This window comes from Eublepharis macularius, chromosome 14 (genome assembly GCF_028583425.1).
Source record: "Eublepharis macularius isolate TG4126 chromosome 14, MPM_Emac_v1.0, whole genome shotgun sequence".
Classification (NCBI taxonomy): Eukaryota; Metazoa; Chordata; class Lepidosauria; order Squamata; family Eublepharidae; genus Eublepharis; species Eublepharis macularius.
This window is the reverse complement of record NC_072803.1, coordinates 44,652,712-44,666,825: the sequence shown is the minus strand read 5'-3', so window position 1 is coordinate 44,666,825 and position 14,114 is coordinate 44,652,712. Positions and strand designations below refer to the sequence as shown.

Here is a 14,114-nt window from a genome sequence, read left to right as displayed (position 1 = left end):
AGCTTGTCTTGTCCAAGGAGGTAAGACAGGATTCTTGGAACTTTGAGACCTACCATATGTTTGTAGACCCTTGGTCTTCTGGTTAGTTAAATTTGCTGCCATGAGTGTATGTGTGCGCGCTGGTAGACTGGGTCCAGAAGACAGTAAATGGCTCCCTGAGAGAGGGATGGTTGCCCCTGTCTTGAAGTGCCATGCCATGCATATTGCCATCTGGTGCCATCTGTTTTAATTAATTGTCTGAAATGTTGCTTGAATTTAAATGTTTTAAATTTTTTTTTATGGAAATGTGATATTTATTTCGGCTTTTAAATGGTGTGATTCACCCTGAGTCTGCTTATAGGGAGAGTGGAATAAAAATCTAAATAATAATAATAATAATAATAAGAAGTACATAGAGTCTCCAAAGCCAGACCTTGCCCGCCTAAACAACTGAAAGCCCATTTGCTGCAGCCTCCCGTTTAAGACCACAAACCCATGCTGGCACTTGACAGTCACTCACATCCAGTTTCATCAAGGTTAAGAGATCCCTCTTGGCAGCCTCAAAGATGTTGTCCGCCTGTTTAATGACACCAGGCTCCTGAGTGATAAGGTTGCTCTGTGAGTAATGGAAGACGGCCGAGGGCATTTCCGTCACAGTCACTGTCTTCTTCAAGATGGACTTTCAAAAGCAGAAACATCAGTGGTTATTTATCCCATGCTACATAGGCTCCACCATTGTTGCTTTGCATGTTATCTGTTGCTTTGAATATGTACTCATATATACTGCTTGTGCTTCACATTGTCTAATGTCAATCCTAGAATTGATTATGTTCTGTTTCAGCAATCCTTCAACCCTATATTTGATCCTTGCTAATGCTATGTCTCTGTAAACTTGTATTCATCTACCCTATGACATTGTTTATGGAAATGTCCTTGACACTGTATGGAAATGCCTGCCCTTGTCCTTGCCACTGATTGTACTGATCTCACACTGTGGAATCCGCCTTGAGTCTCAGTAAGAAAGGCGGACTATAAACGACATAAATAAAAATAAATAAACATGCATGATAAAACACCCATTATCTATTATCTTAGTTGTCAAGAAGAAAGTGGGGTTTAAAATAGCGGGTGATCAGATGTGAGAACACATTGCAAGTCCTGGATCTGGATCTGGCAACTAATTTTGGTTGCAAAAGTGGCAGGAGGCAGGAGGCCAGGTCTATCACTCCCATTTCCAGTTATTCATTGTGAAAAGTGTCCTAAGAACCATTTGTCTAAGTTGGAGTGCACCCCTGAAGACTCTGGGGCGTAGGGAAGAAAAGCAGCTCAGAGGTACAGCACCTGCTTTGCATGCAGAAGTGCCCCAGTTCAGTCTCTGGTACTTCCAGTTAGAGGTTTGGGGGAGCAGGAAAAACTCTTTCTGCCAGTTGGGAAAGAGCTTTCTCTGCCTGAGACCCTAGAGAATCAGTGCCAGTCAGAGCAGAAAACATGGAGTTAAATCAACCAGTGGTAAAATGCTTTATTGACTGACCCCCCTCCCCTCCATTTCCACTCCTCACATGCTGAGCAACCATGTAGCAAACTCTGGACCACATGCCTTGGCATGCCCCACTTCTGCCTCTTCCACAGCTCCACCGCCCATATGGGAAGACCAGTAGTCGGTACCACTGAAGAAGCCAAATTCAACCACTGGTTGAAAACTTGCCCTAGATACTTTTGGAATCAAGGCAGTGTTTAAATTAATTTCCTGAACAGAAAATTGCTTCAAACAACTGAGAAGCTCATTAAAAGCTGCTTAGCCTAACAGGGTATGTTGTACAAAGGAGACAAACTGATGCAGCGGAATTAAACCTTCTGTTCAAGCTGTATATTTGGTGCACAATTAGACCAAGAGGGAGTTATTTTTCATTAATCCTTGTTAATATGAGGCCGTCTTTTGGCTTGCTTCTAACTGCTGCAATTCAAGGCAACAAGCATGCAACATCTCAATGGGTGTTTTACTGGACCACTGTCTACCAGTTATGTACCAAAGCACTCAGGATGGTGCAAATTACAAATTTCAATAGATAAAAGAGCATGCGGAGCAACTGCAGTGGAAATTCTGCAACTCAGCAAGGGTAGACAACATTGGTGGTGGCAGCTTAACAGCACCAACTCTTTAAGAGGGGAGGCTTTCTGAATACTGTTTTGACCACCTCATGACTAAAGCTCTCAAAGAAGGTCTCCTTGCAATGGCCACTCCATTGCGGGACAGCCTACCTGAGCAGATCAGGAATGCAACTGCCCCATCAAAATTTAGGAAGTCAAAGCAAGGAAGAATTGTTTAAAAGGGTTTTTAACTGACAGTTTGAAACTGATAGTTACATGTTTGTGCACAAATGAAGCTGATCCTTTGTGAGTAGTAACGATAGTCTGGGGAAATCTGACTCCCATTATTTAGTGATATCAGGCATTTTGCCTATAATCCACCTTGATATCAAGCATTTTGCCTGTAATCCGCCTTGAATATGCCTGCAGAGCAAGACAGGGCAGGACAGAAGTAGTTTTAAAGAAAATCAATCAATAGTCATTAGCAGCAGCAGAAGAGCAAGCAAATTGCAATAAATCTCCCCCATCCTTAACTGGTTTGCTCATTCTGTTCTCTCCCCTTGTCCTGATCATTCTTTCCATCCTTACATCGTCCATTCTTTCTCGGATTTATTTTATTTTTCTGTTTTTAACTGCTGGTTTTAATTGGATTTTATCTGGTTTTTATTTAATACTGTTGTTTGTTTTATCTCATATGGGAAGCTGCTTCAAGAGCAATGTGCTGGGCCCATACATTTAAAGTCAGTGAGAACTGATCAAGCTTGCTAAAATGCAACTTGCCAAGTAGCTAGGAAAATGGAGGGAAATGTCTTCACTAGGTCCTTAAAAAAGTCAAGAGTAATTGTGTAAAAAACTACACTGTGCTTGACAGTAGCAATCCAGATCCCTCAACCAAGCTCAACCCTTTGCTCAGCACCATGGTTTAATTCACTCAAGCACACAAAGGTCCCAGGAAATCTACCTTGTATGCGGCAGAGTTGGAGAGCGCCTCCTCTGAGGAGAAGGACACTCGAGCTCTCTCATAAGCCATGTCCAGGTCAGCTTTCGCTCCAGTTGAGAGTCCTACAAAACAGGAGTATAAAAGTAGTTTCAAACCCCACCGTTCCAGGCTTCAACAGCATGTCTCTCCACCATTTAAGAGGACAGAGATTAAGACGTGATCTGGAGGGATACTGGGTACCACATGCTCACCATCCAGTTCTTAAATCCTTATGCTGGCTTCCTGTTCACTTCTGGGCCCAGTACAAACTCCTCACCCTTACTTTTAAACCCCTCCCTGGCCTTGCCCCCAATCTCTCCACACTCCTCTTATCCTGATACACCCCAGTCCGTGACCATCACTTCTCCAGCCCCACTACCCTTAGTCTCATGTTTTCTGCCCCCATCAACAAGTCTCCCCTTGCCGCCTTATGCCTCAAACTCCTCCCAGGAAACCAGCATGATGCCACCTCCCTGGCTTCCTTTCGCTCCTTCCTCAAAAACCACCTGCTCTATAAACCTTTGGTGCAATGTGTCTGCCACAATAAAGCCAAGCCTAAGCATATGTAACTGGAACAAATGGAGATTGCCCTCATTTCTCACCCCCCCCCCCAAATAGCCTCATTTAGGGCAAATGTTATCAGTTCCTCAGGGCAGAGCTCTCTTTTCTAGAACTCTGTTAAAAGACATCAGGCACCTATAAACAACAGCAGACCTCTCCATCACGCCCCCCTCCAAGCTCCTGCTCACCAGTACTGTCAGCAGACCCAGACGTCAGAGACAAGCTCCTTTTGAGGGTACTCTCAGATCCAGGAGACCTTCCAGTATCTGTGATTCAGAACATAAATGCAATGATCCAATGAAGACTCCCAAGATCAGGTGTTTTCCCAAGACAAAGGGATGCACAAGACAAAAGTAGCTGGGTTATCACAATACCATGAAGATGGGCTGTTAATGCCAGTGAGATGTGTGCACCCGGCCATCAAAGCATGCTTGGCTTTTCCTATACCCACAGTGCATTCCGTGTTATGGCATCTGCATGGACATGACTGTCACACATGGGTTTAAAGCAGGTGTATCACATTTCTTTAAGCAAGTGGCAAGGAGTCTTCAAGCACAAGGCCTGGCCCACATCACTCAGAGCAATTTCTAGTAAGGGAACTCTTACCAGTCTCCAAGGAATCACCCTGTTTCTCCAGCCTCTCTGCCCGCTCCTCCTCAGACAGGTTAGACAGCTGCCTTTTCACAGCTTTGTTTGTATTTCCACCAAAGGTTACACTTGCAACTGACACCAGCGGGATGGCCTGGTTCTCCTGGCAGGACATGATGTGCAAAGAGATGGAGTGAGGCTCAGGGAGTGCAATTCAGATCATGAAACATGGAAACTGGATGAATGGAGCTTTTTGTCACTGCTGTAGATCTAACTCCACACAACCGGACAAAACTCAAAATACAAACCTCTCCTAATGCTACACAAGTATGTCACACTTTACAATCTGTGCCCCTTGAGCACAGATTAGTCCCCAAATGCTACAATAAATGGGAAAAGGTAGAAATTAATCTGAGCTCTGTCATTCATGAATGGGGGTGAATGGGGTTCCCTAGGGAAGTTCATCTGTCTCCCTCTATCATTGTGGGTAAAGACTTTTTGGTTTGGTTTGGCATACCCCCAATAACTGTTATTGGCCCTTCTCTCTAGTTGTATTATTGTGTGTTTACATGTTTTATTGAATTGTTTATAGTTTTATGGTCATTTTAATGTTGAAATGTCTTAATATTTTGATTAGGGGTGTGTAACTGAAAAGAATTTAGGGTTTTTGACTGGGTACCAGGAAGTGCATAAATATCAGTATTCCAGATATTTTGGTGTTCCTATACTAGTTTGTTATTTGGATTCAGAGCTTTTTTGGGATTCTAAAATTATTCAAGTCCATTAATCACTATGTAAAATCTTTCCATGGGGGTGGAGTGGCTGTTTTTCAAGCAAAAGACACCAAAATTGCAGTGGAGCAAAATTGCCTGCCCACTAAAGGACCGCCCACCCCACCCCCCATGTTTCAAGTAGGTTGAGTCCAAGGGCCCAGCTCTACAGGCCTCTGAATAAGGTGCCCCCAGCCATTCTCCACTGTTTCCTATTAAGTGAGGGAACCCCAAGCTTTTTCCAGGGCAGAGAAACCAATATCCAAAGACAGAAGAGTAAAAGCCTCCCAGTGCAAACAGAACCGACAAACCCAACATAACCAATGCCAATCAAGAGAATCCTAGCAGAACCACAAGCCAATGTGGCAAGCCCAACACAATCAATGTCAAGCTAGAGAATCCAAGGCAAACCAACTTAAGCAGGAAGACTGTTGTAAGACCAACAGAACTAATTTCAAACCAAAGAATCAAAGCCAAACCAACCTGGCAAGCCAAACCAAGAAAACACCGACACAGACACACAGTAAAATTGAAGAAAAGCAATCCTGGGAGCCTTACAGTGAAATCCTAAGAAAAATTACTCCAATCTAAGCCCATTGATTTTAATGGACTTAGACTGGAGTTAACTCTTCTTAGGAGTTCACTGTTAATATGTTGGCCTGAGATATTCCTGAATATTTTGGGAGCCATTTACCAGTATTCAAAAATCCTAGATACTATTTGGATACCGTAACATATCCAAAAAATACCAATAAGGTATTTTTGGATATATATTTGGACTGGAAATAGCCAAATGTACACCCCTAATTTTGATATTTGCAGCCCTGGGGACCTTATTTATGTACAAAAGCAGTATAGAAATATTTTAAATAAAAAAAAACAGCATAAAATATTTAGCAGACCAAAAGGAGTCTCAATAAAAACCATTGGGCCTTTAATCAGAGCTCTCTAAACTTGCTCCCCAGAGACATCAACTATTTTATACTTACAGCATTGAAGAGCTCAGTAGTCAAACCAAGGTAGTTGTGCAGGGCAAGGAAGGTAACTCTTTGGAGCCTCACCATGATGATCTAAGAACAGAGGATCAAGAGCAGGCAAGAAAACCTGTTATGGTTGGTCTCAAGAAGGGTCTGCTCAAGGATGAAGGAACCAGAATGAGGCACATGAAGTACAACAAATTTTCATATCCTACTACAGAGCAAAGGAAGAGGACACACACAACCCTTGTCATGGGTGGGATCATTCCAGAGCTAATGTACACAAGATCCTCCCCGAACATCATTATTACAAGAGAGGGACCTAAAGACCATCTGTTCTAGTCCAGCCAAACACCATTTGGGACAAGAGATGGAAAAATCCAAGGAGTACATCAGTCCCACTAGATAATATGGCACATAGTTCACTGAGATACTTTCTCATATAAGACCTGTTGAAAGAGGAAGAGCCATGCTCTCCATGCAGAAGCTCTCAGGTTCAATCCCCAGCTTCTCTCAAACAGCAGTGCTGGGAAACAGCTTCTGAGCAGGATCTTGGAGAGCAGCAGCTAGTCAAGAGTACATCTCAAGCTAGATGAAACAAGGGCCTGGCCAAGGACAAGGCAGCTTTGTAAGTCCACAAGAAGAGAAACTTGTACAGAAGAACATCCCTATGCACTACATAGAGCGGATGCGTCCAGCTCCCACAATCAATACATCCATTTTCATAGCTACTCAATCAAGCTAAAAAAAAAACCCTACTGTCAAACACACCATAACAAAACTGCATTAGCCTCACCTGCACAACCCTCACAAGGGTCTCAGGGTATTTCTGGAAGACGTCGTGGAATGCATTCGCTGGAAGCCGCAGGATGGTGGAGGGCGTTGCTGCTCGAGCAGAAACTGTCTTGTATGGGGCAGGGTGACCCTGCAAAAGAGAATGGAGAAAACACACTCAGGTCTCCCTCATCACTTGCATGGGTCCATGTGCCTCCCCCCACCTCCCAGCAGTTCCCTCTTCCTTTTCTCCAGGGGCCGCCAAGCAGAAAGACGAGGCTTTGGCCAAAAGCAGCGTTAGTCTAAGGGACGTCTCTAGCAGTTAAGGAAGAGAGAAGCCAAGTTGCTCCACCAGAGGACTATACAGTAGCATCAATCAATGCAGTAGCATCAGAGCAGTGATTCTCCAACCACATGATGTGAGAGGGGCTCGAACACGGCTTGAAAAATTAAGCCACCATGTTGAATCCTCCTCAGTCTTTGACCCATTAACCCACCCATCTGTTAATAATGGGTAACAACATCATCCTGAAGAAGAAAGGGCACACTGTAATTTCCTAAGGCAGCCCATGCTAAAGATAATAGGAGCCGGGGAATCTCAGAAGCATCCCCATAGGCCAAGAAGCATGGCCCCACCCCAGAGTCTTGGCTGACTGGCCAGAGGGAAGGGTGGGCCCATGGAAGGAGATCAGCTGCAAGCTGAGCAAGAAATACATATTTTTGAATGCTGCGTCAAATGTGAGAGCCAGTGTGGTGTAGAGGCAGAGTGGCAGACCGGGATCTGGGAGACCCAGGCTCAAATCCCCACTCTGCTATGGAAGCTCAGGGCGTGACCTTGGGTCAGTAACTCTCTCAGCCTAGCCTACTTCATAGGGTTGTTGTGAGGGTAAAATGGAGGAGGGGAGAATGAGGTAAGCAGCTTTGGGTCTCCATTGGGGAGAAAGGTGGGATATAAAGGTAATAAATAAATAAAGTGTGCCTTCAAATGTTTTCGTGAATCATTTCTAACACCTTGATCACCTGGATAAATGGACCAAAGTGTACTTAACCTAGGTGCCCAGAGGAGATTGCCCATGATGACCAGGCTACTTAATTTTAACTTCTGTGCTAGCTCCACCACCAAATTAGGACTGACTTCTAGTTTCACAGAACAGGGTTGTCTTGAGACTAAACTCCTAACCACTGAGGATAACAAAAGACAGTAAATTCTTGTGGGTTTCCTCTAGGTTCTTGAATACTTCTGGCTTACAAAACTAGTACCACGCAAGCTGATTTGTGGTTACTGCCCACTCCATCTGCCTCATTACCACCCTTCCTACCAGCATTCTCTCCAACATGCTTTCTCCAAAACAAAAAAACCTTCCATGGCCACAAGGAAAAATAATAACAATGAAAGTCATCATCTGGTTTCATGCAGTCATAATTACTCTGCTCCCAACCAGCTGACTGATTTTTAATTACAGGAGATTAAAAGAGTAATTGACTAAGCAATAAACTGGCCCAAGGCTGAGCTTGAATGCTTAACCTTGTCAGCAGCTCCATAGAAAAAAAAAGGCAATCGCAATTAGATTCATGCACAAACAGACTGGAAGGGACTGGCTAGTGCCAAAATAAGGTGCTGGATGTGAACACACCAGACAGACAGTCTATACAAGTAACACAGCAAGGTAAGTAAGAGCCGATGTGGTGCAGGGGTTGGAGTCTTGGGAACATCAGGTTTGAATCCCCATTCGGCCATGGAAGCTTGCTGCGTGTCCTTGAACCAGACAAACACCAAACCTAACCTTGTTTGGAGAATAATATAAGGCACTTTGGGTCACCACTGAGGAGATACGTGGAGCATAAATGAACTAAATAAGTAGTCACTTGCCATGTATTGCCTCTGATCTCACAAGCTTTTCTAATTTGAAAAAGAGGGGCCCTTCCCTCCCCCCTTTTGCAGCTCGTAGCCATGCTTCAAGCATTTTGTCTTAATATATAAAGGCAAGCAAAAAAAAAATCAAACACAGTTAGAGGTTAATCTTTTGTGAGGCTTGCAAGGCCAGAAGTAACAAATAGGCCTCCTAAGTAGTTTAGCAAGAGAACTGAGCAAACCTAGCCTTGTCTTCTAAGCAGCATTCCTGCTAACCGGTCTTAAACTTACTAAAATGAAATGGAAATCAGAACAAGCAAGACATCTAACAACCTTTTATGCAGCTCATACACTAAAAAGTTACTCAGAACCAAACACATAGCCTACTAAAATCACCTAGAAATGGCACCATGCTGAAACTTCCAACATAGTTTAAATTATACCACCAAAGCCTGGTAAAAATAAAAAGGGTTTCAGTTCAATAGCAAGAAACCAAGTAGGAAGGGGAAGGCTGAAAAGGAAGCACCGTACAAAAGGCCCTGCTCCTGGGAAATACCAATGTATTATCCATCAGTAACGGTATTTAGAATGAGGCTTTACTGGCTGATCTTAACAGACGTCAGGGATGTATGGGAGTAGACACTCGGTGAACTTTCAAAGACAAAACCAGAATGTTGTATTGAGCCTGGATGCATACACAGTTCTGCACAACTTGGTCTTCGTTTTAGCAGGAGAAAGAGTGATGGAACCCATTGCTGAAAAGGCCCTGTCCACTGCCACCACCCACTATTGCTGAGACAGAGCAGGGCCTCCAAGGAAGATCTGAATGTGCAGATAGGCTCATGCGGGAGGAGATGGTTCTGAACTCAGACCATTTCAGGCTTTAAAAGGTTATTAAACAGATTTCTGAGCACGAACTGAAAGCCAACTGGGAGCCCCCACAACTGCTGCAAAAATCAGCATAATCCATTCCCTGTAGCCTGCTCCAATTAGCACCCCAGCAACCACACTCCGGGCACTTTTTAAAAGCAACTCCACAAAGAACACATTTGAAGCTTTTCCAACAGCTGCCAATATGTTCCTTCGCAGAGCCGGCTCAAGCTCCCGTGCCAGAGATGCGCGTCTTTCACATAAAGAACAATTCATCCAAGTCCCTGACTTCCAAGTCCAGGTTATAGACTTACAGTAATGACATCCAGAATGCTGAGTAGACTGTGGACGCTGTCTCCTGCCAGAACCTCTTTCACCACAACTTCCGTGCCATCCTACAGGAATTAAAAACATTTAACATAAGATGAAGAAGGGGAGAGAGATGGCCTACTAAGCCTTCCCTTTCTCAATATTGTAGAAGTCATCTTCCACCTCCAGAAAGGAGGTCATTTGAGAATGAGACTCACACCAAGAAAGGATGTGGAAAGGAGATAATGGGGAATAATCATTAGCCAGCCAGGAGACCCTGCTGTCCTCCAGAATCATTCCCCACCTGACCCAGACATTGAACTTCCAGGCCCAAGCAACTGAAGAAAGAGACAAACCGCAAAGGGCATCCTTCCCAAAGGAGCAGCACCCTCAAGACATCTGTAGACATTAGTACAGCACTGCATATGTACATACATGCTGTCAATTTGCAACCAACTTACAGCAACCTCCACAAGGAGCTTACAAAGCAAGTGAGAAGCAGAGATGGTTTATCACTAGCATCCTCTGCAGTCTTCCTTGGTGGTCTTCCATTCAAATACTGACTTTGCTTAGTTTCCAAGATCTGACAAGACTGGGCTATATCATGCCGCCTTCTCTCCCTCAGTACAGAACTACAGTACCCAAATATGAACAAGCCTAACAATTAAGATTAGAATTTGAGAAATGGCAAAAAGAAATTCCCCTAGGAGGAACAGAATGTGTTCCAAACTGTTACATAATCCAAACCCATTTATATTTTCAACAGACTAAAGTGAGAAAAGCTATGCCTGGATCATTGTCATTTAAAGGTGGGGTATGGAGAGGTGTGCTTGTTTGAAAGTTTCACCCATGAAGGAGAAAAAACTCCTCCTTTCTGAAGACAGCTAATATGCCAGGGAGAAGGCTTCAGCCTAGCTTTCCCTCCCAAAATGCTACGTTTCTAGCTGCAGGGTTTTTCCTCCATAGGAAAGCACTCAAATACGTAACACTGCTCCACGCCTTGCAACTAGAAATGGTACAGTCCACCAAAGGCATAATCACTTGATTCTGTCAGATTTATATAATGGACTTTGGATATGTAACTTCTCTTAAGCTGTCGCCTTACATTTTCCTGGATGCAGACTTCCAGTTTTCCATCCTGTACCACATAGATGCTGTTGTCTAGCTGCCCAGGGCGGAAGATGTACTCCCCTTCATGCAGCTGCACAAAGACCATGTGCTTGCAGAGTTCCAGGAAAAGTGGCTTCTCAAAGTGCCCAAGGACCCTGTGGGAAAAGAAGTGATGGCAAAGGGAAATAACCAGGCATCAAATTGCTCTACAAGTGGCCAAGGCATTGTCTTTACCAGTGTGAAGACAGGCTATGGGAGAGGCTAAAGCTCAGCAGAAGAGCACAAGCTTTGCATGCAGAAGGTATAAGGTTTGATCTCCAGCTGTCAAGGTGACAGATCTCTGCCTAAAGCCACACAGAGCTGTGGCCAGTCAAAACAGACAATGCCAGGGCAGGAGGACCATTGGTCTGAAATAGTTTAAGGCAACTTCTAACTATTCAGTCTGGAGCATCTAATAGGACAAAAAAAAGTGCTAAAGTGTGGCTTTTGTTTTAAATGTGTTTTGTAGCTACTGAGAAAAGCTATAACATGCTCAGGCAGCCCTGGGACATACTTTGGATTGGCAGCTGGTCCCAATAACAACATTTGATTTGTATATCGCCCTTCAGGACAACTTAATGCCCATTCAGAGCGGTTTACGAAGTATGTTATTATTATCTCCACAACAAACACCCTGTGAGGTAGGTGGGGCTGAGAGAGCTCCAGAGAGCTGTGACTAGTCCAAGGTCACCCAGCTGGCTTCAAGTGGAGGAGTGGGGAATCAAACCTGGTTCTCCAGATTAGAGTCGCATGCTCACCAAACTGGCTGCCCAGTTGCAACTGAGGATCAGGACCTTTAGTTTTTGTGCAGAAGACAGAATTTCAAAAGACATAGCTTGCTTGCTGAGCTTATTCCTACAGGATGCTGCCACAGCCACTCCTTCAAATGGCTTTTAAAAGGGGGAACCAGACACGTACACGGGAGAAAGATCAGCAACTTCAACTAGCCAACCTTAGTTGAAAGATGCCAAGCTTCAGAGGCAACATCCCTCCAAGTACCAGCTGCTGGGGATTAGTGGTGAATGTGATTGCCATCATGGCCTGCCTATGAACCTCCCACAGGCCCTCGGCTGCCCAGATTACCAATGGGAAAAGCCAGCTGAGTGGGCCAAGTCAATCCTTATTCTTTCCAAATCAAATTATGTCAGATCCAATTCTTCTGCAAACCTTTAAGCGAAGGGGAAGTAATCACCTTTAAAACCCATCAGACTCCTGGCTCTCTCCCTACCTTCGCCCTTACCTGACATTTTTAAGCATGTAAAGGACTTCAGAGGGCAGGTGGGAATTCTTCACATCAAACTCTGTTAGGTCTGCTTCCAGCAGAGAGGGGGGAGGTTCCTTAGGCTGCAGGGTTGGGGATTCTTTCTTGAAGCGCAGGATCCTGCAAGAGATGAAGAAGGACAATTTCCCTCTCTCACTACAGGTAAGAAGATTTATTAAATGATTCATAAACCGCAATACACAGTCAATGGTTCCTGAGGCAGCTTACGATAAAAGAGCAATAAAAACAACTCAATTTAAAATTAACCCAGCGTTAAGAAAGCAAGAGACACAGCAGCTGAAAACAAAGATCCCCAGAAGGCCAGCACAGCAATAGAGCCAGCAGCAAGGCAGCTGTAATGATAAGCCACGGCCTGTGCAACAAACATTGGTTAGCCTAACACACAGCCTAGCTGATGTACAAGCCCCAGATGGCTTCTATTTCTTGCCTCTTCACCCACCTCCCAACAGGGAAAACATCTCCCTTTTTGTGCCATCTGTGACCACAAGGGTCAACACAATGGATTTGGGAACTCAGACATCATAAACCACAATCAGTACAAACCACGGTTCACAATCCAGCTACAAACTCAGGTCTAAAATCCCATTGGAACTCAGACATCAAAGCAAAACAGGGTTTGATCAAACAGCAGTTTATGGAGGGGGCTAAATGCAACCAACAAGAATACAATCTGAACATCTTCATGATTATAGAGGCCGATTGAGGGATCTGACTGATTTTGAGAAGATCATTATTCAGCAGAAGAACCATATGTTAGGACAAATCTATACACTTTTACTTCAATGTGATACAGAAACAGAACAAGTTAAAACTTGTATGCTGAAATGGATGCAAAATCTGGGTGCAGAAATAACTTTTCAACAGTGGGAAAATTTATGGACTAACAGCATAAAATTTATAGCAAGTCAAACATTGAGAGAAAATTGGTCTAAGATGTTTTTTCTACGGTCTATCACCCCAAAATAGATTGAAAAAAATGGATAAGAAGTACATAGGGATGTGCTAGAAATGTAAGGAAGCAGAAGGCACTTTTTCCCATATGTGGTGGACATGCAAAAAAAAAAAATTGGAAAGATATACATGCTGAGATTCAGAAGATTTTAAAAACTAATTTTGTTATGAAACCTGAGCCCATGCTGTTGGAAATAATATCAGATAATGTTGACAGACTACAACACAAATTATTCAGATATCTGCTGGCAGTGGCTAGAGTAGTAATGGCAAGCAATTGGAAAGAAGAAGAATGACCAGCCAGAGAAAACTGGAAAGATAAAATGTCAGAATACGCAGTAATGGCAAAATTGACAAATTATATAAACAGAAGACCGATTAAAGAATCTGAAGAGAAATGGGGAAATTATTTTGCCTATAATAGATAAAAACTGGAAAGAAATAAATGTACAAGATAAATTAGCCCTGTAAAGTTGATTATGAGTTCTAATTATTAGAGATCACAGAGATGCTGTTTATTTTAAGCTTTCAATTCTTGAGATGGAGAATAGATAAACATTATATAATGAAAAGAAAGTATATATATAGATGTTTTTCAATTTGATTAATGTAACATAATTAGTAGAAGATAATTTATTATAGCCAGTATTGAAATACTGTTAAGAAATACATAAGTACAAGCAGGGCTTTTTTTCAGCTGGAACACGGTGGAATGGAGTTCTGGAACCTCTTGAAAATGGTCACATGGCTGGTGGCCCCACCCCCTGATCTCCAGACAGCGTGGAGGGCAATCTAAACTACCCTCTGTCTGGAGATCAGGGGGCCGGGCCACCAGCCATGTGACCATTTTCTCCGAGGCCACTGAGTTCTACCACCTCTTTTCTCACAAAAAAATCCCTGAGTATAAGGCAACAATAAGATAAAGGTAATAATGAGTCTTTTCTTCCAAGCTGAGTAGTAGAAGTATGTTTGAATTTTGTAGGAC

At 43.4% G+C, this 14,114-nt stretch overlaps 1 protein-coding gene across 2 annotated transcripts in view; it reads right to left on the bottom strand.

The window, feature by feature from the left end:
* The window catches only part of PNPLA7 (patatin like phospholipase domain containing 7), a 99,439-nt gene that overhangs the window by 77,415 nt on the left and 7,910 nt on the right, over positions 1 to 14,114 (bottom strand). For both annotated transcript variants that reach the window (XM_054998074.1, XM_054998075.1), the window contains exons 6-14: positions 12,137 to 12,277; positions 10,853 to 11,012; positions 9,753 to 9,833; positions 6,739 to 6,867; positions 5,955 to 6,035; positions 4,214 to 4,358; positions 3,796 to 3,873; positions 3,029 to 3,129; positions 500 to 658 (exon numbers count right to left, since the gene is read on the bottom strand). In XM_054998074.1, the coding sequence (XP_054854049.1) occupies positions 500 to 658; positions 3,029 to 3,129; positions 3,796 to 3,873; positions 4,214 to 4,358; positions 5,955 to 6,035; positions 6,739 to 6,867; positions 9,753 to 9,833; positions 10,853 to 11,012; positions 12,137 to 12,277 (1,075 nt within the window). The remainder of the gene's footprint in view (positions 1 to 499; positions 659 to 3,028; positions 3,130 to 3,795; positions 3,874 to 4,213; positions 4,359 to 5,954; positions 6,036 to 6,738; positions 6,868 to 9,752; positions 9,834 to 10,852; positions 11,013 to 12,136; positions 12,278 to 14,114) is intronic.